Source organism: Protomyctophum parallelum (assembly GCF_964188405.1).
Source record: "Protomyctophum parallelum genome assembly, chromosome: 8".
NCBI lineage: Eukaryota > Metazoa > Chordata > Actinopteri > Myctophiformes > Myctophidae > Protomyctophum > Protomyctophum parallelum.
In genome coordinates this window covers 53135911-53161617 of record NC_139703.1, presented here as the reverse complement: position 1 = coordinate 53161617, position 25707 = coordinate 53135911, and the positions used below count along the sequence as shown (strand labels likewise).

At 42.5% G+C, this 25707-nt stretch overlaps 1 protein-coding gene across 2 annotated transcripts in view; it reads right to left on the bottom strand.

Moving 5' to 3' along the window:
- LOC310863261 (sodium-coupled neutral amino acid transporter 3-like) overlaps positions 1-25707 on the bottom strand; it is a 150100-nt gene that overhangs the window by 92061 nt on the left and 32332 nt on the right. The window contains exons 2-4 of one of the 2 annotated variants that reach the window (XM_083771469.1): positions 22822-22960; positions 9488-9569; positions 9075-9190 (exon numbers count right to left, since the gene is read on the bottom strand). In XM_083771469.1, the coding sequence (XP_083627595.1) occupies positions 9075-9190; positions 9488-9569; positions 22822-22925 (302 nt within the window). In that variant the 5' untranslated portion in view covers positions 22926-22960. Of the gene's footprint in view, positions 1-9074; positions 9191-9487; positions 9570-22815; positions 22961-25707 lie in introns of those variants that run through there. The other variant, XM_083771470.1, reaches the window with a different exon arrangement.

Here is a 25707-nt window from a genome sequence, read left to right as displayed (position 1 = left end):
GAGTCAGACCAATCACCCCATCAAAGCACTCCATAGCCCTTATTCCCCTGAGTGAGACCAATCACCCCATCAAAGCACTCCATAGCCCTTATTCCCCTGAGTGAGACTAATCACCCCATCAAAGCACTCCATAGCCCTTATTCCCCTGAGTCAGACTAATCACCCCATCAAAGCACTCCATAGCGGCGACTGGGAAATAATTCTTAGGACGTCACAGTGCTACGATAAAGGTTGTTTCTATTTTCAACTCTCCTCTGACCATTGTATTTAACATATTCCACCCTGTTAGTCCGGTTCCTTATGTAATTTTGTAGGCTTTAGACGGAGATTTTTAAAACTATATATTTTTGGAAACCTTATAGCCTAACGAATCAGAAAAGGTTTGTTGCCATTTTTTTCGAGGTCGGTAAAGCGGCCATCTTGGAACTTTAAAAATGGCTACTTTCAAAAACGAATTTCTCAATATCTCGCCTACTAAATGACCTAAAATCAAGATTGCAGTGGTTAAATCTACATTTTTGGGGGCAAGGAATCCAATGGAGCTGACTACATTGTAAATGAGACATGTATGGGTGGGTATTTTGCATTTTTACATGATCAAATGGTATTATTCTGGTAATCTGGATATGTATATCTTCCAAACAATGGAATATTTCACAAACACTTTATCACATCTCTCAAAAGACAGGAGACAACTTGAATCAAGACAAAGGGACCTTTAATCAAGAACTTAACAAAAACAATCACACCTGTGTGAAGTGAGGGGCGCTCTTGTCATCGTACATCATCATGACGTAGTACACTATGACATCATCAGACACTATGACGTAAAATTCTCAATTCAGGACAAAGTTTGTGAACATACACTAAAAGCTGGACCTAGGAGGGGATAGTGCCCCTCAAAAATCCAACATATCCCATAATATCTGTACATTGAACGTTCAATGAACTCTAACAAACATGTCCAACATAATATCCATCAAAATATAATATAAATATAAAATAACATAACAAAATGTACAATCTCTCATTGTCTGTTGTTGTTGAAAAACACAGGCTGTTGAGTCTACATATAAGCTAATCTCCATCATTTTCATTGTCATCACTGTCACTTGCATATGTGATATCACGACAGTCTTCCTCATTCTGGCAGTCAGAGCTACACTGACAGAGTTCTGTGCAGGGGAGCCCGACTGAATTGCACGAACATCTGTGTGAAGAGCAGTCTGCTTTACACTGACATCTGACCATCTCAATGATGGATTCTGGTGCATGGAGGAGCTCAGTTGTGACTGGTTTCAGCTGGCCGTCCTTGTCCTTGTGGTAGCCGTTCTGTAGTGGGTCAAGGAACACTTGCTGATCGATGTCAGCCTGACCCCACACGCTGGCCTGGATATGGGCCCTTAGGACATGCTGCTTGAGGGCACCAAGTGTGGGTGGAAGCTTCTCACTTGTGTTTGCAGAAAAGATGCCACCTCAGTTCAGGGATATTGTCGATTTTGATCCCTTTCGGAGAGTATGCAGTGCAAACAAACGTCGCTAATCCAGAATGAAGATCCTCTGTCACTTTCCTAGTCTGAGAAAGCATTTGAAGAGCCTTAACGGCATGGTCATCTGCTTTTAGGTAGATGCTCAGCCAGGTAGCTTTGCCTATTCTAGAAAAGCGCCCTGTGTTGTCTGCTCCTGTAAATGCATGAAACGCTGGCAAAGCTTTTGCTCAATCTGCACCAAGAGCATTCCATATTGGCTTCACTTCCAAAATCCCAGATACCATGGAAACAGACGTATTTTGCAGTAGGATTTCATAATTTGCAACAACCAACACAAGTACATCTGTGTCCGGGGAGAAGAACATGAGCTGTGCACTGGAAAGGTTGCGACGTGAAGCCAGAACTGCATGGTGGATTAACAAGGTGTCTGCTTCTTCGTGGTTCTGCAGCAGAAGCGATGACAAGCTTGGGGGACTCTTGGCTGTATTCAATGGTCTTTGATGCCAGATACTCTGTCAGATCCGCTTTTGTTTGGTCATGTGAAAGTAAGCGGCTCATTGGAATGTTCTTGATGCTTGTGTCGTCCCTGATTTGATATTGAATTGGATCCTTTCCTTTTCTTCTTTTCTCTCTTGTGATGTGCTTCAAAGAATCAGCCTTGTAGGTATCAAAAACCAGAATCACCTCATCGTAGTCTCTGGTTAGGGACATCAGTCTACCGTAGAACCATACACTTAAATCTTTTACTGTGACTACTGTTGGTGGCTTCTTTGTCAGCTTTTGGACAACCACCATCCCATCCACGAGAGCAATCTTACGACTAGGATGGCCATCTTGACTGGATCCCAAAGTTTCAGTGGTTATTGAAGCTTCACCTGCAGCTTGTAGTTGTTTGGTCCTGATCTGCTGTGCCTTTCGCCAGCTTTTCCAAGAGGTGGATCAACTTTGAATTGTCTGTGCATGGAAGTATATTCCCATTGGGTGTGAAGAGTGCTCTTGGTGTCTGTGTGAACTCATAGTTGCCAACAGCCTGTTTCTGGTCAATGTGTCTGTTTGATCGGGCAAGGACCAGCAGTCTTCCATACAGATCTTTCGTCTCCTTCAGATCAACAGCTTTGTCTCTGATCTTCACAGTGGACTTCTTGTTGCCAGACATGAACATTTTGTTGTTTTCCTTCTTGACTGTTGCCCAGAGGCTGATGACTCCATTGATTCGCTCTGACACATAGTCTTCGTACAGTTTCTGCCCAGTGTCATTGATGTCTAAGATCTGTGGGACATACTCCTGTGGGACATAAGCATGTGTGATGAAGTTGTACAACGTGTCACCTTCAGCAGTAACCGGGTTGCCATGACTCAGAATTGCAGCCTTGATTTTGTCAACTGCCTCATGATCTCTTCTGATGTTACTTAACCCTAGTCCAGGATGTTCTGTGTTCTTGCCAGCTGTTCCAATTTCAAACTGATCCTTGAACTCTCTTGACAGACATGACAGTTCTGGGGTAGCCAAGAAGAATCTCTGTCTAGCGTTGGCATTGTTGGAGATACCAATCAGTCCAGAATGGACCTTCATCATCTTGTTGAGATGTTCGCATGCATGGTCTGCACCTATGGACACAAACGGAATGTCACTTCTGGTGACTGACAGATTACCTGCTTCCAGTTCCTTCCAGGTCTCAGGATGATACATTTTGAGATCATGCATATCAGCGATGTATCTGGGCCAGAGTCGCTTGTATTTGATCCTGTCAAAAGCAAAGAACAGCTGGCCCAGTCCTTCTGCTGCTTGCAGATGGAGTGTCAGATCAGCATTGCGAGATGCAGCTATGAAGAACAGGACTGTCTCCACTCGGTGCAGGTAGTTCATGATTGATTTGAACATGGCATTTGAGGCTCTGTGTTTCCCACTCGTTGAATGCTTTCACCACCTCAGCAGTAGTCAAGACATCGTGGAGGGTAGCATTAGCTTGCTTGGCAGATTCGGCTTTTGTGGATTTGTTCTCAGAACAGGCTGCTTCCACTTGCTCTGTTGCCTGACAGCAGTCTTCTTTCATCTGTGGGTTCTCTCTGAAGAATTCCTCCAGTACCAGTTCATACAGAGCTACGTATGAATATATATGGGCTTGGAGAGAACGCTTGTAGTGTGAGCAGTTCAGAATCTGTCTTGTTGTTGCTGCACCATAGACGTCAGCTTCTATCCATGCATCATCTATGCCTGAATTCTCTATGGATGTTCCAAGAGCTCTCAGAGCAGCCATGACAGCATGGAGTTCACCAAGTCTGGGGACAACTGTGAGCTTCAACTCAGGCCTGGCATCCAACAACTGCACAACCTTCTCATAGAGTGCCATGTCAAATGAGATGACCGTAGGATGTTCTTCACCAACTGCCAGGCGCCTCAGCTCACCTGCCTGCAAGATCACAGTGAGAAGGGTTGACCATTCATGAGCCACCTCTGGAAGCAGTGGTAGAGATCCAATCTGAGTGACGGGCAGACTTGAGGACAGTAGTGAGTTGTACCCTGCCCAACATGGAATCATGCTGGGATTCTCTCCAGTCTTCTGCCTGGATATTGCATAAGCTACTATCCATCCTAGGTGGGTCAGCTGATAGTTTGCAGCGATGCCGTCTTGGTTGACTGCAAACTGGTTTGTCCTTTTGTACGGTTGTGGTTTGGGTTTGTCACAATGCATCATCTGTACATGGTATGGTGTGACCGACAGACTTTTTGCATTTTCGATGGTCAGAGGTGGGGCAATAGGTTCTCCAGGAGCATTAGCTTTCTGGTATACTGCCACGATTGTTCCGTGAGTGGTGCCTTTGCCATCAGCAGTATCTTCAGAAAAATCAGTGTTGTCTGCAGCAAAGAAGATAAACGTTTTTTCACCGCCAAAAATGTAGATTTGGGGTAACCTAAGAATTGAGCTATGACTAAAACCAGCATTCAATGAGGATATTTTAGGGACCTTTTCATTACCTTTGGAGGGACCATCTACAAAAAGCCAGAGCAAGCCCTGAATGTCCCAATCAAAACAGCTAGTGTATTTGGACCAAGAATAATGCAATTTAATCGTGTATAATAATGCAATATATGATTAAAATCCAAAATACCAATCCATACAAGTCTCATTTACAATGTAGTCAGCTCCATTGGATTCCTTGCCCCCAAAAATGTAGATTTAACCACTGCAATCTTGATTTTAGGTCATTTATTAGGCGAGATATTGAGAAATTCGTTTTTGAAAGTAGCCATTTTTAAAGCTCCAAGATGGCTGCTTTACCGACCTCGAAAAAAATGGCAACAAACATTTTCTGATTCGTTAGGCTATAAGGTTTCCAAAAATATATAGTTTTAAAAATCTCCGTCTAAAGCCTACAAACTCATTTGGCTGACCATAAGGAACTGCACCCTGTGGTTAGTATGCCTGCCATTCATGCTATAGCCCCAAAGTAGTCTCACATAGCCAGAGGATCGGATAACTCCGCCCATCTCCACCAAACAAATCAACTGGATTGTATTTTGTGTTTATTTGGACAAACCTGTTGCAGGCTAAAGTGTTAGACCCTTACATATAGGGTACATGTGTTAGACCCTTACATATAGGGTACATGTGATGCAGGCTAAAGTGTTAGACCCTTACACATAGGGTACATGTGATGCAGGCTAAAGTGTTAGACCCTTACACATAGGGTACATGTGTTAGACCCTTACACATAGGGTACATGTGTTAGACCCTTACACATAGGGTACATGTGATGCAGGCTAAAGTGTTAGACCCTTACATATAGGGTACATGTGTTAGACCCTTACACATAGGGTACATGTGTTAGACCCTTACATATAGGGTACATGTGTTAGACCCTTACACATAGGGTACATGTGTTAGACCCTTACACATAGGGTACATGTGTTAGACCCTTACACATAGGGTACATGTGTTAGACCCTTACACATAGGGTACATGTGTTAGACCCTTACACATAGGGTACATGTGTTAGACCCTTACATATAGGGTACATGTGAGTGTTAGACCCTTACATATAGGGTACATGTGAGTGTTAGACCCTTACACATAGGGTACATGTGTTAGACCCTTACACATAGGGTACATGTGAGTGTTAGACCCTTACACATAGGGTACATGTGTTAGACCCTTACACATAGGGTACATGTGAGTGTTAGACCCTTACACATAGGGTACATGTGAGTGTTAGACCCTTACATATAGGGTACATGTGAGTGTTAGACCCTTACACATAGGGTACATGTGTTAGACCCTTACACATAGGGTACATGTGAGTGTTAGACCCTTACACATAGGGTACATGTGTTAGACCCTTACACATAGGGTACATGTGAGTGTTAGACCCTTACACATAGGGTACATGTGTTAGACCCTTACACATAGGGTACATGTGTTAGACCCTTACACATAGGGTACATGTGTTAGACCCTTACACATAGGGTACATGTGTTAGACCCTTACACATAGGGTACATGTGTTAGACCCTTACACATAGGGTACATGTGTTAGACCCTTACACATAGGGTACATGTGTTAGACCCTTACACATAGGGTACATGTGATGCAGGCTAAAGTGTTAGACCCTTACACATAGGGTACATGTGAGTGTTAGACCCTTACACATAGGGTACATGTGAGTGTTAGACCCTTACATATAGGGTACATGTGTTAGACCCTTACACATAGGGTACATGTGATGCAGGCTAAAGTGTTAGACCCTTACACATAGGGTACATGTGAGTGTTAGACCCTTACACATAGGGTACATGTGTTAGACCCTTACACAAGGGTACATGTGATGCAGGCTAAAGTGTTAGACCCTTACATATAGGGTACATGTGATGCAGGCTAAAGTGTTAGACCCTTACATATAGGGTACATGTGTTAGACCCTTACACATAGGGTACATGTGAGTGTTAGACCCTTACACATAGGGTACATGTGTTAGACCCTTACACAAGGGTACATGTGATGCAGGCTAAAGTGTTAGACCCTTACACATAGGGTACATGTGAGTGTTAGACCCTTACATATAGGGTACATGTGTTAGACCCTTACACATAGGGTACATGTGAGTGTTAGACCCTTACACATAGGGTACATGTGTTAGACCCTTACACATAGGGTACATGTGTTAGACCCTTACATATAGGGTACATGTGAGTGTTAGACCCTTACACATAGGGTACATGTGAGTGTTAGACCCTTACATATAGGGTACATGTGATGCAGGCTAAAGTGTTAGACCCTTACACATAGGGTACATGTGTTAGACCCTTACATATAGGGTACATGTGAGTGTTAGACCCTTACACATAGGGTACATGTGAGTGTTAGACCCTTACATATAGGGTACATGTGATGCAGGCTAAAGTGTTAGACCCTTACATATAGGGTACATGTGATGCAGGCTAAAGTGTTAGACCCTTACATATAGGGTACATGTGTTAGACCCTTACACATAGGGTACATGTGAGTGTTAGACCCTTACACATAGGGTACATGTGAGTGTTAGACCCTTACACATAGGGTACATGTGTTAGACCCTTACACAAGGGTACATGTGATGCAGGCTAAAGTGTTAGACCCTTACACATAGGGTACATGTGAGTGTTAGACCCTTACATATAGGGTACATGTGTTAGACCCTTACACATAGGGTACATGTGAGTGTTAGACCCTTACACATAGGGTACATGTGTTAGACCCTTACACATAGGGTACATGTGAGTGTTAGACCCTTACACATAGGGTACATGTGTTAGACCCTTACACATAGGGTACATGTGTTAGACCCTTACATATAGGGTACATGTGAGTGTTAGACCCTTACACATAGGGTACATGTGTTAGACCCTTACATATAGGGTACATGTGAGTGTTAGACCCTTACACATAGGGTACATGTGATGCACGCACATGCCATAATGTAATGTCACTTTCCATTCCATTTATGACTCTAAGATCTTCGGTGTTCATTGTCTCCACCAGGCCGAAGGCATGTGGGGAGAGTATGTTTTGCACTCCGTCCGTCCGCGTGTCCGTCCGTCCGTCCGTCCGTGTGTCCGTGAACAGCTAATCTCGGCCACCGTTAACCCGGTCGATGCCATATTTTGCACACACACTCCCTGGATGCCAACCATGAACCTCTGCCCCAAACTTTCCAGAACGGCCTGTTATAGCGCCACCAGGAGGCCGCTTTGTGCAAAACAAGTTTTTGCACAGTACACCTACAGATTTTGTCCAAACATCACGCAAATTGGTACACAGTCTCTCTAGAGCCATTCAACGAAACGGGTCTTTCAGATTTCTCAGACTCCATCCTGATTGGTTAAGATTGGCTTCCAAAGTTCACAGGAGTGCTCAGTTTCAAACAAAATGCTGCAAATCATGAACACATCGCGTGATTTCCGTGAAATTGTGCACCCACATTCCCACTAGGCCGAGGACGAAATGCCACATGAACAATTTCAACTCAGCCTCAAGGTGGCGCTATAACTGGCCCAAAACTGTTTTTACCTCTAACTGCACGGATCTGTGGATAACCTGGTGGAGACCTGTGCCCGGAAGGGCACTTTTTCTAGTTTCATTCTGCGAGTGTACAAATGGAACCAAATTGACCTGTTAAGTGTCCATTTGGTTCCATTTGTAAACTCTTGTTACACATCAGTAAGGGTCCAAGTGGTTCTCAACTATCAATCCTTTAGCTGGGAACTCCTTGGAACTACCTCAGGGACCCCCAGGGGGTCCTAGCACTCCTTTGTTGCGTATTTAGATTGATGCTAGTTATAGTTATGTTGTTTTCTTGTTATTTAGACAGATGTATGTATGCTACTTAAGGCCTATTCATAGTCTGGATTTTCTGTGGTGGGGTGACCACCGCTCCGGTGGTGAGGTGACGCTCCGGTGGTGAGGTGACCACCGCTCCGGTGGTGAGGTGACCACCGGAGCTGTAATAACGTTGAGCGGTGGTGAGGTGACCACCGGAGCTGTAATAACGTTGAGCGGTGGTGAGGTGACCACCGCTCCGGTGGTGAGGTGACCACCGCTCCGGTGGTGAGCTGACCACCGCTCCGGTGGTGGGGTGACCACCGCTCCGGTGGTGAGGTGACCACCGGAGCTGAAATAACGTTGAGCGGTGGTGAGTAAAAACAGAGAGAAGGGCTGGAGCGGTGGTCACCGCGGCTCGTGACGTCATGTTGTAGTTCGGTGGTCACCTCAGTGACGTCATGTTGTAGTTCGGTGGTCACCTCAGTGACGTCACGTCATGTTGTAGTTCGGTGCTCACCTCAGTGACGTCATGTTGTAGTTCGGTGGTCACCACAGTGACGTCATGTTGTAGTTTGGTGGTCACCTCAGTGACGTCATGTTGTAGTTCGGTGGTCACCTCAGTGACGTCATGTTGTAGTTCGGTGGTCACCCCACCACCGTAAATCCAGACTATATGTATGAGCCTTTACTCTTCCACAGATGCTGAGGATATTACTTAGATGGTCCATGTATGGTATTTAGACAGATGCTAGGTTTGATGTTTACCTGCTATGAGTGTTTGACTTACAGGAAGAGGAGGATCCCAGTGTTGGCCATGGCGTAGGCTAGTCCCAGGATTCCACTGCCCATAATAGCATTCCCCAGGTTGAACACAGACATACCGAAAGAGGTTTTGCCCTCAAACTGGAAGGAAATAAATAAAATAAAAAATAAGACACATACACATACACGTCAAAGCACTTTCAAACCCACAAGCCCTTGGTGATTGTCTGTATGATTACTGGTCACTCACATCAGTGAAGTCTGTATGTATTGTCTGTATGTATGTATGTATTGTCTGTATGTATTGTCTGTATGTATTGTCTGTATGTATGTCTGTATGTATTGTCTGTATGTATTGTCTGTATGTATTGTCTGTATGTATTGTCTGTATGGTTACTGGTCCCTTGGTGATTGTCTGTATGATTACTGGTCACTCACATCGGTGAAGCGAACGGGTTTCTTTCCATCAGCACTGGGTAGGAACTCTGTACACTCCAGCATTCCATCGGCATCATCGAATCTAGAGAACACACGGAAAAGTGATGTCACTTTAGATGCTCCCTTAACCCAACTTGGACTATTGTTGACATACTGTTCTATAAACTGTAGAACTGTATTCACTCTAATTCATGGGTTTTCAACAGGTGGTCCGTGGACCACTGGTGGTCCGTGGACCACTGGTGGTCCGTGGAGGTATTGCATGTGGTCCCTAGTGACCATGCATTTAGTGATGTACGATTTGTTGATTTGTTTTAAATGTTCTTTCCTCTAGTTGAGAAAAACTGTGAAGTGAATGACCTGGTGACCTGTGATGAGTCCATCCATGTAGTCATTCACTGACTAGTTGGAGGTTAAGAAATTCAACAGAAAAAGGGAGTTAAGATTCTCAAGAAGGGAGAAATGCACCCAGTGTGGTATGCATTTGGCCACGGTGCCCCATAAACTCTGTGCCTTATGATTAAACTCAGAGGGCCCTGCTCTGTGCGGTGTCTTATGCCTTATGATTAAACTCAGAGGGCCCTGCTCTGTGCGGTGTCTTATGCCTTATGATTAAACTCAGAGGGCCCTGCTCTGTGCGGTGTCTTATGCCTTATGATTAAACTCAGAGGGCCCTGCTCTGTGCGGTGTCTTATGCCTTATGATTAAACTCAGAGGGCCCTACTCTGTGTGGTGTCTTATGCCTTATGATTAAACTCAGAGGGCCCTGCTCTGTGCGGTGTCTTATGCCTTATGATTAAACTCAGAGGGCCCTGCTCTGTGCGGTGTCTTATGCCTTATGATTAAACTCAGAGGGCCCTGCTCTGTGCGGTGTCTTATGCCTTATGATTAAACTCAGAGGGCCCTACTCTGTGCGGTGTCTTATGCCTTATGATTAAACTCAGAGGGCCCTGCTCTGTGCGGTGTCTTATGCCTTATGATTAAACTCAGAGGGCCCTACTCTGTGCGGTGTCTTATGCCTTATGATTAAACTCAGAGGGCCCTACTCTGTGCGCTGTCTTATGCCTTATGATTAAACTCAGAGGGCCCTACTCTGTGTGGTGTCTTATGCCTTATGATTAAACTCAGAGGGCCCTACTCTGTGCGGTGTCTTATGCCTTATGATTAAACTCAGAGGGCCCTACTCTGTGTGGTGTCTTATGCCTTATGATTAAACTCAGAGCGCCCTACTCTGTGCGGTGTCTTATGCCTTATGATTAAACTCAGAGGGCCCTGCTCTGTGCGGTGTCTTATGCCTTATGATTAAACTCAGAGGGCCCTGCTCTGTGCGGTGTCTTATGCCTTATGATTAAACTCAGAGGGCCCTGCTCTGTGCGGTGTCTTATGCCTTATGATTAAACTCAGAGGGCCCTACTCTGTGCGGTGTCTTATGCCTTATGATTAAACTCAGAGGGCCCTGCTCTGTGCGGTGTCTTATGCCTTATGATTAAACTCAGAGGGCCCTGCTCTGTGCGGTGTCTTATGCCTTATGATTAAACTCAGAGGGCCCTGCTCTGTGCGGTGTCTTATGCCTTATGATTAAACTCAGAGGGCCCTACTCTGTGTGGTGTCTTATGCCTTATGATTAAACTCAGAGGGCCCTGCTCTGTGCGCTGTCTTATGCCTTATGATTAAACTCAGAGGGCCCTGCTCTGTGCGGTGTCTTATGCCTTATGATTAAACTCAGGGCCGGATCTACCATATGGGCACTTTGGGCACGTGCCCAGGGGCCCTTGGGCAACAGGGGCCCCTCAATGTTTTTTTTTTTTTTTTTCACAGAAGAAATCCCTGCTAATCCGAATGAAATAAATGGTGTCTACCGGAAATAGGCCAATATAACGGCATAAAACCGCCCCAAAACGGCTCCAAAAAACAGCAAAAATGTTGCGCGCGGGTGAAGGGGGGGGGGGGGGGGGCCTTCGAGCTTCAGTGCCCAGGGGCCCTCAGAGGTGTTAATCCGGCCCTGTTGAGAAACACTACTCTAAAACAACATTGGACAGTGATGTTTGACAGTCAGCACTATAGCTGCTTATTTTAGACTTATTTTCTGACTTTTTCGGATTTTCTGACTTGAGCTGGCCTGTTAACACTTCCATAGACCTGGTTGCTTGTTTCTCTCTCTGTCACGAGATGTGGCAACCCTGGTCAAAGCTGTGTATGTTGTGATCATATTGTGATATGTGGATGGTGGTTTGGTTTAGCTTAGCACACAACAGCTAACATGATGCAGCAGGCTGCTGCCTGGTTATGGAATATGGATATGGACTTATGGCTCCATATGATGCAGCAGGCTGCTGCCTGGTTATGGAATATGGATATGGACTTATGGCTCCATATGACGCAGCAGGCTGCTGCCTGGTTATGGAATATGGATATGGACTTATGGCTCCATATGACGCAGCAGGCTGCTGCCTGGTTATGGAATATGGATATGGACTTATGGCTCCATCGCTGCCTCTTTCTTTTCTAGTAAGTAGAACTTTTTGTTGGCGTTGCTGACTGTTTACCGTCCCTCTCAGTCACAGACTGTTTACCGTCCCTCTCAGTCACAGACTGTTTACCGTCCCTCTCAGTCACAGACTGTTTACCGTCCCTCTCAGTCACAGACTACAAGTCAGGGACGAGTGCTCTGACTGTCTGTCTGTCTGTCTGACTGACTGTCTGTCTGTCTGTCTGTCTGTCTGTCTGACTGTCTGACTGTCTGTCTGACTGTCTGTCTGACTGACTGTCTGTCTGACTGTCTGTCTGACTGTCTGACTGTCTGACTGTCTGTCTGACTGTCTGACTGTCTGACTGTCTGTCTGACTGTCTGTCTGACTGACTGTCTGTCTGTCTGACTGTCTGTCTGACTGTCTGACTGTCTGACTGTCTGTCTGACTGTCTGTCTGACTGACTGTCTGTCTGTCTGTCTGACTGACTGTATGTCTGTCTGTCTGTCTGACTGTCTGACTGTCTGACTGTCTGACTGTCTGTCTGACTGTCTGTCTGACTGACTGTCTGTCTGTCTGACTGACTGTATGTCTGTCTGTCTGTCTGACTGTCTGACTGTCTGACTGTCTGACTGACTGTCTGACTGTCTGACTGTCTGACTGTCTGTCTGACTGTCTGACTGTCTGACTGTCTGTCTGACTGTCTGACTGTCTGACTGTCTGTCTGTCTGTCTGACTGTCTGACTGTCTGACTGTCTGTCTGACTGTCTGACTGTCTGACTGTCTGACTGTCTGTCTGACTGTCTGACTGTCTGACTGTCTGACTCCGTCTCTGTGCAGTCTCAGACCGTGCTCCGCCTCCTGTGGGCGCGTTCGGAAATACCACAGCGGAGCGCACTCGCCTGTTAGTTTGCATTGCACAGTGGGCTCAGTGCACTATTTCCCAACGCGCCCCACACGCACACACGTGCGCGCCCGCGGCCTTCTGGCCGCATGCAGACCCAGCTCCCAGACCCAATTTTGAGAATAGATTAACACCGATATTTCTTTTATCGCGCGATAAAGAGTCTCGCGTTAACGCAGTACGTTAACGCCGATAACGGCCCAGCATTACTTATTCGGCCTTTTTATTATTTTGAAAAACATATTATGTATACACTATTTATTTTTTCTAAAAAAAAAAAAAAAAAGCTTAATAAGATTAGTCATGACTCATAAGGCATAAGATGGCGTGCAAAATGGGACACAGAGTGTACACTCTCTTATAGACGTGTAAAGGCCCCGTCTGGGACCTAACCCACTTTGAGGACCACTGGTATGAATTAAAGGTTTTATGACATTCATTTTCATTTATTTTTCTTTTAGGTTTTATGACCTCAATTACACCCAAAAAACCTGAACTTTGAACATTCAGTGGATTTTCTGTGCTCTGAAGTTTTCTTTGGGGTTTTTGGGGCCTTTTGAGCTACAATGAAAACAGGCAACACAGTGAAACAGTGACATCTGCTGGAAAAATCCCATTGACATATATGGGATTTGCAGTAAGTGATGTCACTTACTGCCGGCAAATCAGAGCACCTGTTTGAGCCAGAAAACCCCAGATCACAGAAAATCTACTGAATGTTAAAAGTTCATGTTTTTTGGGTGCAATTGATTGAATTTTTTTAATGTCACAATCCCTTTAAAATGTTAGCAGATTACATTTGCTTTAGGATGCAGACAACAACCCGTCGGCTGAGATATTTAGAAACATACCTGACTGTTTGAGTGATACTGAGACATTTAGAGACATACCTGACTGTTTGAGTGATACTGAGACATTTAGAGACATACCTGACTGTCTGAGTGATACTGAGACATTTAGAAACATACCTGACTGTTTGAGTGATACTGAGACATTTAGAGACATACCTGACTGTCTGAGTGATACTGAGACATTTAGAAACATACCTGACTGTTTGAGTGACACTGAGACATTTAGAAACATACCTGACTGTCTGAGTGATACTGAGACATTTAGAAACATACCTGACTGTTTGAGTGATACTGAGACATTTAGAAACATACCTGACTGTTTGAGTGACACTGAGACATTTAGAAACATACCTGACTGTCTGAGTGATACTGAGACATTTAGAAACATACCTGACTGTTTGAGTGATACTGAGACATTTAGAAACATACCTGACTGTTTGAGTGATACTGAGATCTTTAGAAACATACCTGACTGTTTGAGTGATACTGAGACATTTAGAGACATACCTGACTGTTTGAGTGATACTGAGACATTTAGAGACATACCTGACTGTTTGAGTGATACTGAGACATTTAGAAACATACCTGACTGTTTGAGTGATACTGAGACATTTAGAAACATACTTGACTGTTTGAGTGATACTGAGATCTTTAGAAACATACCCGACTGTTTGAGTGATACTGAGACATTTAGAGACATACCTGACTGTCTGAGTGATACTGAGACATTTAGAAACATACCTGACTGTTTGAGTGATACTGAGATCTTTAGAAACATACCCGACTGTTTGAGTGATACTGAGACATTTAGAGACATACCTGACTGTCTGAGTGATACTGAGACATTTAGAAACATACCTGACTGTTTGAGTGATACTGAGACATTTAGAAACATACCTGACTGTTTGAGTGATACTGAGACATTTAGAGACATACCTGACTGTCTGAGTGATACTGAGATCTTTAGAAACATACCTGACTGTTTGAGTGATACTGAGACATTTAGAAACATACCTGACTGTTTGAGTGATACTGAGACATTTAGAGACATACCTGACTGTCTGAGTGATACTGAGACATTTAGAAACATACCTGACTGTTTGAGTGATACTGAGACATTTAGAGACATACCTGACTGTTTGAGTGATACTGAGACATTTAGAAACATACCTGACTGTTTGAGTGATACTGAGACATTTAGAGACATACCTGACTGTTTGAGTGATACTGAGACATTTAGAAACATACCTGACTGTTTGAGTGATACTGAGACATTTAGAAACATACCTGACTGTTTGAGTGATACTGAGACATTTAGAGACATACCTGACTGTTTGAGTGATACTGAGACATTTAGAAACATACCTGACTGTTTGAGTGATACTGAGACATTTAGAGACATACCTGACTGTTTGAGTGATACTGAGACATTTAGAAACATACCTGACTGTCTGAGTGATACTGAGACATTTAGAAACATACCTGACTGTTTGAGTGATACTGAGACATTTAGAAACATACCTGACTGTCTGAGTGATACTGAGACATTTAGAAACATACCTGACTGTTTGAGTGATACTGAGATATTTAGAAACATACCTGACTGTTTGAGTGAGACATTTAGAGACATACCTGACTGTTTGAGTGATACTGAGACATTTAGAAACATACCTGACTGTTTGAGTGATACTGAGACATTTAGAAACATACCTGACTGTCTGAGTGATACTGAGACATTTAGAAACATACCTGACTGTTTGAGTGATACTGAGACATTTAGAGACATACCTGACTGTTTGAGTGATACTGAGACATTTAGAGACATACCTGACTGTTTGAGTGATACTGAGACATTTAGAAACATACCTGACTGTTTGAGTGATACTGAGACATTTAGAGACATACCTGACTGTCTGAGTGATACTGAGACATTTAGAAACATACCTGACTGTTTGAGTGATACTGAGATATTTAGAAACATACCTGACTGTTTGAGTGAGACATTTAGAGACATACCTGACTGTTTGAGTGATACTGAGACATTTAGAAACATACCTGACTGTTTGAGTGATACTGAGACATTTAGAAACATACCTGACTGTCTGAGTGATACTGAGACATTTAGAGACATACCTGACTGTTTGAGTGATACTGAGACATTTAGAAACATACCTGACTGTTTGAGTGATACTGAGACATTTAGAGACATACCTGACTGTTTGAGTGATACTGAGACATTTAGAGACATACCTGACTGTTTGAGTGATACTGAGACATTTAGAGACATACCTGACTGTTTGAGTGATACTGAGACATTTAGAAACATACCTGACTGTTTGAGTGATACTGAGACATTTAGAAACATACCTGACTGTCTGAGTGATACTGAGACATTTAGAAACATACCTGACTGTTTGAGTGATACTGAGACATTTAGAAACATACCTGACTGTTTGAGTGATACTGAGACATTTAGAAACATACCTGACTGTTTGAGTGATACTGAGATATTTAGAAACATACCTGACTGTTTGAGTGATACTGAGACATTTAGAGACATACCTGACTGTTTGAGTGATACTGAGACATTTAGAAACATACCTGACTGTTTGAGTGATACTGAGACATTTAGAAACATACCTGACTGTCTGAGTGATACTGAGACATTTAGAAACATACCTGACTGTTTGAGTGATACTGAGACATTTAGAAACATACCTGACTGTTTGAGTGATACTGAGACATTTAGAAACATACCTGACTGTTTGAGTGATACTGAGATATTTAGAAACATACCTGACTGTTTGAGTGATACTGAGACATTTAGAGACATACCTGACTGTTTGAGTGATACTGAGACATTTAGAAACATACCTGACTGTTTGAGTGATACTGAGACATTTACAATTTACAATTTACAATTTAGGCATTTAGCAGACGCTCTTAATCCAGAGCGACTTACATTTAAGCAAGAACAAAAGCATGGGAATACATCACATAAAAGCATTTATCAATATCATGAAACATGCGTAAGCTAAGAAAGTAACAGTGGAATATCTATATAATGAAACTATACATACACTATACATATAAACTATGCATATTTACTACATTTAGAGACATACCTGACTGTTTGAGTGATACTGAGACATTTAGAGACATACCTGACTGTTTGAGTGATACTGAGACATTTAGAGACATACCTGACTGTTTGAGTGATACTGAGACCTTTAGAGACATACCTGACTGTTTGAGTGATACTGAGACATTTAGTAAGGCTGTCACGATTCTCGATACGAATCGAAATTGAATCGAAATTGACGTTCGATTCAGTGTATCGAAATGACGCACCGAATCGCGATGTTTTATGTTTTTACTTCCGCGAGCGGCCGGGCCATTCCGCGCATGCATGCTTCCGCTGGGGGAGAAAAAAAAAAGAGACGAAAAGCCAGCTGTATCGGAGCCTTGCCACACACACACACACACACAGTCAGTCACACATGATTGAGCATGGGGAAGCATCGGACAAACACATGATTTCATTATAAACTGTAGGCCTACGTACCGGTAGATTTTCACCCAATGAAAATTTACACTTCACCGATTATAGGCCATTTGGAATTAGAACAATCGGTTGAAAATTGACAGAGAATAACACGATTTAAATATCAACTTTTTTGTTGCGCTGAGGACTTTTTGCGCCGAGGTGTTTTATAGTACTATACTTGGCTGTATACTTGGACCTGGCTGGTGCACGCCGCACACAAAAAGGGTTAATCTGCAAGCTCACAAAGCGCTGTCATGCAACACTTGGAGCTTGTAGATATGATACACGGATGACAATAAACACACAGAAGTGAGAGAACGAGACCGCTGTTGTGTTTTACCATGGCCAGTGCTGTTGTAGACAGCGACGACGATGACACACGGAAAGAAGTTTGGAAATATTTTGGCTTCCCAGTGAGTTATGATGGCACACGACGCATCGTTGACAAAACGGTTTCAGTTTGTCGTTTATGCTCCAAACGAGTGCCAAAGGCAACGCGTCAAATATGGGCCAGCATCTTAGCAGACATCACAAAGAAATCGATCTGTCCAAAGATGGTACAAAGACAACAACACAGCCAACTATTCTAGATTCTTATAGAGAAAAGCTCTCAGCTAATTCGCCCCGTGCTAAACAATTAACGCACAGAGTTGCGGTCTGCATAGCTGCAGGCATGCGATGATGCGACCACTTTCAATGGTGGAAAACGCTGGCTTTCAATATTTAATGAGAGTTGCAGAACCACGTTACAAAATGCCATGCAGGTCGCATATGACCACACGTGTGTTGCCTGGCATGTATGATAAAGTGAGGGCACAAATCACTGAAGGGCTGAGCCATGCTGATCAAATTGCACTAACTAGTATTCACACTTTGTTAGAGCTCTCATAGTCTTACCTGTTCAAACAATGTGAACATTCTACAAAGTAGGCTAGAATAATTTGTAACAGCCAAATAACGCAATTGTTTGGTTGAACTTTGTATTTAGGCCTACTATTTGTCTTTTTTCCCCTTTATTTTACTTACTTAGAGCTTAACAAGAATGTTACAAGTCATCTAATCTTAAAGAAACATTTAAAAAAAATGTTAGGGCATAAAACCCAAAGTTGTTAAACCTTTTATTATTCTCATTCTGATTTGTTATTTATAGAAAATAAAAGTGACTTATTGGGAAACAAGTGTTTTTCTTTACAAATCAAGATATTGGCCTAAATTATAATTATTAATTATATAGCCCTCAATGCTGAAAAAGGAGGTTTTAAAAAAATAGATTGAAAAAATCGAAGCAAATCGTGAGCTTCAAATCGAAAATGTAATTGAATCGTGGACTAGGCGAATCGTGATAGCGAATCGAACATCGAATCGAATCGTGAGCTTCAAATCGAAAAGTGAATTGAATCGTGGACTAGGCGAATCGTGACAGCCCTAACATTTAGAGACATACCTGACTGTTTGAGTGATACTGAGACATTTAGAAACATGCCTGACTGTTTGAGTGATACTGAGACCTTTAGAGACATACCTGACTGTTTGAGTGATACTGAGACATTTAGAGACATACCTGACTGTTTGAGTGATACTGAGACCTTTAGAAACATACCTGACTGTTTGAGTGATACTGAGACATTTAGAGACATACCTGACTGTCTGAGTGATACTGAGACATTTAGAAACATACCTGACTGTTTGAGTGATACTGAGACATTTAGAAACATACCTGACTGTTTGAGTGATACTGAGACATTTAGAAACATACCTGACTGTTTGAGTGATACTGAGACATTTAGAGACATACCTGACTGTTTGAGTGATACTGAGACATTTAGAAACATACCTGACTGTTTGAGTGATACTGAGATCTTTAGAAACATACCTGACTGTTTGAGTGATACTGAGACCTTTAGAGACATACCTGACTGTTTGAGTGATACTGAGCCATTTAGAAACATACCTGACTGTTTGAGTGATACTGAGACATTTAGAAACATACCTGACTGTTTGAGTGATACTGAGACATTTAGAGACATACCTGACTGTTTGAGTGATACTGAGACATTTAGAGACATACCTGACTGTCTGAGTGATGCTGAGATATTTAGAGACATACCTGACTGTTTGAGTGATACTGAGACATTTAGAAACATACCTGACTGTTTGAGTGATACTGAGACATTTAGAGACATACCTGACTGTTTGAGTGATACTGAGACATTTAGAGACATACCTGACTGTTTGAGTGATACTGAGACATTTAGAAACATACCTGACTGTTTGAGTGATACTGAGACCTTTAGAAACATACCTGACTGTTTGAGTGATACTGAGACCTTTAGAAACATACCTGACTGTTTGAGTGATACTGAGACATTTAGAAACATACCTGACTGTTTGAGTGATACTGAGACCTTTAGAAACATACCTGACTGTTTGAGTGACACTGAGACATTTAGAAACATACCTGACTGTTTGAGTGATACTGAGACATTTAGAAACATACCTGACTGTTTGAGTGATACTGAGACATTTAAAAACATACCTGACTGTTTGAGTGATACTGAGACCTTTAGAAACATACCTGACTGTTTGAGTGATACTGAGACATTTAGAAACATACCTGACTGTTTGAGTGATACTGAGACATTTAGAGACATACCTGACTGTTTGAGTGATACTGAGACATTTAGAAACATACCTGACTGTTTGAGTGATACTGAGACATTTAGAAACATACCTGACTGTTTGAGTGATACTGAGACATTTAGAGACATACCTGACTGTTTGAGTGATACTGAGACATTTAGAGACATACCTGACTGTTTGAGTGATACTGAGACATTTAGAGACATACCTGACTGTTTGAGTGATACTGAGACATTTAGAGACATACCTGACTGTTTGAGTGATACTGAGACATTTAGAAACATACCTGACTGTTTGAGTGATACTGAGACATTTAGAGACATACCTGACTGTTTGAGTGATACTGAGACATTTAGAGACATACCTGACTGTTTGAGTGATACTGAGACATTTAGAGACATACCTGACTGTTTGAGTGATACTGATACATTTAGAAACATACCTGACTGTTTTAGTGATACTGAGACATTTAGAAACATACCTGACTGTTTGAGTGATACTGAGACATTTAGAAACATACCTGACTGTTTGAGTGATACTGAGACATTTAGAAACATACCTGACTGTTTGAGTGATACTGAGACATTTAGAGACATACCTGACTGTTTGAGTGATACTGAGACATTTAGAGACATACCTGACTGTTTGAGTGATACTGAGACATTTAGAGACATACCTGACTGTTTGAGTGATACTGAGACATTTAGAGACATACCTGACTGTTTGAGTGATACTGAGACATTTAGAAACATACCTGACTGTTTGAGTGATACTGAGATCTTTAGAAACATACCTGACTGTCTGAGTGATACTGAGACATTTAGAGACATACCTGACTGTTTGAGTGATACTGAGACATTTAGAAACATACCTGACTGTCTGAGTGATACTGAGACATTTAGAAACATACCTGACTGTTTGAGTGATACTGAGATATTTAGAAACATACCTGACTGTTTGAGTGATACTGAGACATTTAGAAACATACCTGACTGTCTGAGTGATACTGAGACATTTAGAAACATACCTGACTGTCTGAGTGATACTGAGACATTTAGAGACATACCTGACTGTTTGAGTGATACTGAGACATTTAGAGACATACCTGACTGTTTGAGTGATACTGAGACATTTAGAAACATACCTGACTGTCTGAGTGATACTGAGACATTTAGAAACATACCTGACTGTTTGAGTGATACTGAGATATTTAGAAACATACCTGACTGTTTGAGTGATACTGAGACATTTAGAAACATACCTGACTGTCTGAGTGATACTGAGACATTTAGAAACATACCTGACTGTCTGAGTGATACTGAGACATTTAGAGACATACCTGACTGTTTGAGTGATACTGAGACATTTAGAGACATACCTGACTGTTTGAGTGATACTGAGACATTTAGAAACATACCTGACTGTTTGAGTGATACTGAGACATTTAGAAACATACCTGACTGTTTGAGTGCCATTTCTGTTTGACAAGAAAGTATCCGGTCAAGCATCGGTCGAGTCAGAGACAAAAAACATGCAGTTAGAAACACAAAAAACAATCCTACTGTACGTCATGCTAACATCTACTGTACGTCATGCTAACATCTACTGTACGTCATGCTAACATCTACTGTACGTCATGCTAACATCTACTGTACGTCATGCTAACATCTACTGTACGTCATGCTAACATATACTGTATGTCATGCTAACATCTACTGTACGTCATGCTAACATATACTGTACGTCATGCTAACATCTACTGTACGTCATGCTAACATCTACTGTACGTCATGCTAACATCTACTGTACGTCATGCTAACATCTACTGTACGTCATGCTAACATATATTATCCTGCTCATTATTAACCCATTCTGACCTGAGATCAGATTCTAAAATTGTCTTCTAAATCCTGACAGTTTTCTGAAAAAGCTATGTTTCTATGTCAGTCGTTCTTCGATTTTTCAAAAATAGCTAAATCATAACATAATGCTAACACCAAAAGGGGTCCCCGCCCAAAATGGGTTAATGACTATATGAGCATTTATCACAAGAAAGGCAAACATGACAGAAAAGCTTGAAACGATTGTTTCAAGCGTGCAAGTTAAAAAGTAAAAGTAATATTTGTCTCTGCCAAGTAGTGGAGTACTGGATTAGAAAGGTATCAAGAACTGGATATACTCAAGTATAGTACTTGAGTACTTTCCACCAGTGGTTATGGCTGTGATATCTTTGAATATGAGTGTCGATTGACGTGCAGTAAATAGTAAATACCAACTGAAGGTGACACAGACACTGCATACCTTCAGTGTCTGATACAGAATAGGCTAGTTACTATGTATGCACAGCAGCCTATTCCATACTTCCTTCATAGGGGTATTACCAATGATACTAATGATACCCTGTTCCATCTGTCCGCCTAGAGGCTCTCAGACCTTTTAATTTCAGACAAGGACCCCATGAATCTGAGAATGTACGTATGGAACGAAATAGACCCTTACGGGTCATTTTGTACGAGTAACACACCCTTAAGGGGCTATTTGGAACCCCACTCAAAGAACCAAAAGGGTCCCTGCATGGACTCCAATTTGAGACCCACCCACTGACTCAGTGACTGCTGTATAAAGTATTTCCACTGAGCCAACATGCACAACATCAGCAGCACACTGACTCTGTTTGACCGGAATGGAACAGAGCCTTTCATTCGTATAGGCTGCCATTGATAACACCTATGAAGGAAGCGAGCATGACAATCATGGCTACATGCTACAGTGCATGCTGTGTTAAAGAACGCTATGGCCTGTATAGCTACATGCTACATGCTACATGCTACATGCTACATGCTACATGCTACAGTGCATGCTGTGTTAAAGAACGCTATGGCCTGTGTAGCTCAGCGTGTGTTTGTTGTCATGGTAACACTCACTGGTCGTCCTCCGGCAGGCTCTTCATTGGTACGCAGGAGTCGTCCAACGAATCGTGTCTTCTCCCATTGGTTAAGATGCTCATTTCTGATTGGGCGGGCTCCATGGTCACAGCTGTCACTCACACAGTCTTGCGTATCTCTATAGGGTGAGAGAGTAGGGCTGTCACGATCATGAAATTATAGCTGATGATTATTGGCATGGAACATATATATATAAAAAATACATTTCTGTTTGCCTTTTAGGCAAAGCCTATTACTGACATATACAAGGAAATGACTGACAATGCGGTCTGTAAGAATAATTAAGATAAAAAAACAGGCAACAAGCTACAACGTCACTATGTGTCATGATGTGATGGAAATATGACATTTCTGCTGTTCTTCTTATTCTAATGATTATACAAAATAACCCATTCTGACCTGAGATCAGATTCATACGAGGTTTCCACTGGGACACACACTGGTCTGATTAACCCATTCTGACCTGAGATCAGATTCTAAAAATGTCACAGTCGTTCTTCGATTTTTCAAAAATAGCAGACCTACAAGCTCATAGCGCGCCACTCGGTGGCGCGCTATGAGCTTGTAGGTCTGCTATTTTTCAATAGCTAAAGCATAACATGATGCTAACACCAAAATGGGTGCCCGTTCAGAATGGGATAATTGCAATTGCTCAAATAAATGAGAGGTGACAGAGATGTAGGGCTTTAGAGCAGTACAGAAACAAACTGTACATCACAGCATAATATCCTTTAATATCATTTCAATAGAACTTCAGAAGTGGTAAGGAATCCGTGAGAGCAGCTCTTATGGTGCTTAATTGTGGAACACTGCAATTAAAAAAAAACCTTCAATTGCTTCAGTTAATCAGTTCATCCTGTATGTGGTTTCATTTATCCTCGACTTTCACAAAATCTCACAATGCATGAGAGGATGCACATATCTTTGCAGGGCAGAGAGGATGCACATATCTTTGCAGGGCAGAGAGGATGCACATATCTTTGCAGGGCAGAGAGGATGCACATATCTTTGCAGGGTAGAGAGGATGCACATATCTTTGCAGGGTAGAGCCCTACTGTGACTCTGCTCATCTGAATCACAATAAATGTGCAGTTATGACGCCTCTAGTTGTGTATTTACAGTCACTCCCTACAGGCCTACACCCTACCTGTGAACTCTCTCTCTCTCTCTCTCTCTCTCTCTCTCTCTCTCTCTCTCTCTCTCTCTCTCTCTCTCTCTCTCTCTCTCTCTCTCTCTCTCTCTCTCTTCATTCACTAAAATAGCATTTGACACACAGACATGACTGCCACATGTATGAATGACTGAGCTGAGATAAAGTGAGATAGAAGTGTCTATTTGTATGTCTCTAAATGTTTTGATGAATTGAACAATGTGGACCCTGTTGTAAACAAGTGTAATGCTTAATTGGGTCGTCCACTCACAGTTAACAGTCTTTGTATTGAGTTTGTGCTTAGAATGTACTGTAAATTCTGCAAACTGTTAATAAATATTTCAATCAATCAATCAATCAATCAAGCACAGGATGACATGATAATGTTGTTGTTTGCCAGAACCTCATTACCGAGCAAAGCAAACAAGTCTGAAGCCCGTGTGTCAAAGGTCAAGGTGAGACCACCCTATGTTTGATTGCTGTGTTTTTAGGTTTTATGGGTAATGGCAGTTATGGCACAAGCCTACAGACCAGTGGCAGACAAAGTACTCATAACCCATTCTGACCTGAGATCAGATTCATACGAGGTTTCCACTGGACACACACACACTGGTCTGATTAACCCATTCTGACCTGAGATCAGATTCATACCAGGTTTCCACTGGACACACACACACTGGTCTGATTAACCCATTCTGACCTGAGATCAGATTCATACGAGGTTTTCCACTGGACACACACTGGTCTGATTAACCCATTCTGACCTGAGATCAGATTCATACGAGGTTTTCCACTGGACACACACTGGTCTGATGAACCCATTCTGACCTGAGATCAGATTCATACGAGGTTTTCCACTGGACACACACTGGTCTGATTAACCCATTCTGACCTGAGATCAGATTCATACGATGTTTTCCACTGGACACACACTGGTCTGATTAACCCATTCTGACCTGAGATCAGATTCATACGAGGTTTTCCACTGGACACACACTGGTCTGATTAACCCATTCTGACCTGAGATCAGATTCATACTAGGTTTTCCACTGGACACACACTGGTCTGATTAACCCATTCTGACCTGAGATCAGATTCATACCAGGTTTCCACTGGACACACACACACTGGTCTGATTAACCCCATTCTGACCTGAGATCAGATTCATACGAGGTTTCCACTGGACACACACTGGTCTGATGAACCCATTCTGACCTGAGATCAGATTCATACGAGGTTTCCACTGGACACACACACACTGGTCTGATTAACCCATTCTGACCTGAGATCAGATTCATACCAGGTTTTCCACTGGACACACACTGGTCTGATTAACCCATTCTGACCTGAGATCAGATTCATACGAGGTTTCCACTGGACACACACACACTGGTCTGATTAACCCATTCTGACCTGAGATCAGATTCATATGAGGTTTTCCACTGGACACACACTGGTCTGATGAACCCATTCTGACCTGAGATCAGATTCATACGAGGTTTTCCACTGGACACACACTGGTCTGATGAACCCATTCTGACCTGAGATCAGATTCATACGAGGTTTCCACTGGACACACACTGGTCTGATTAACCCATTCTGACCTGAGATCAGATTCATACGAGGTTTCCACTGGACACACACACTGGTCTGATTAACCCATTCTGACCTGAGATCAGATTCATACGAGGTTTCCACTGGACACACAGTGGTCT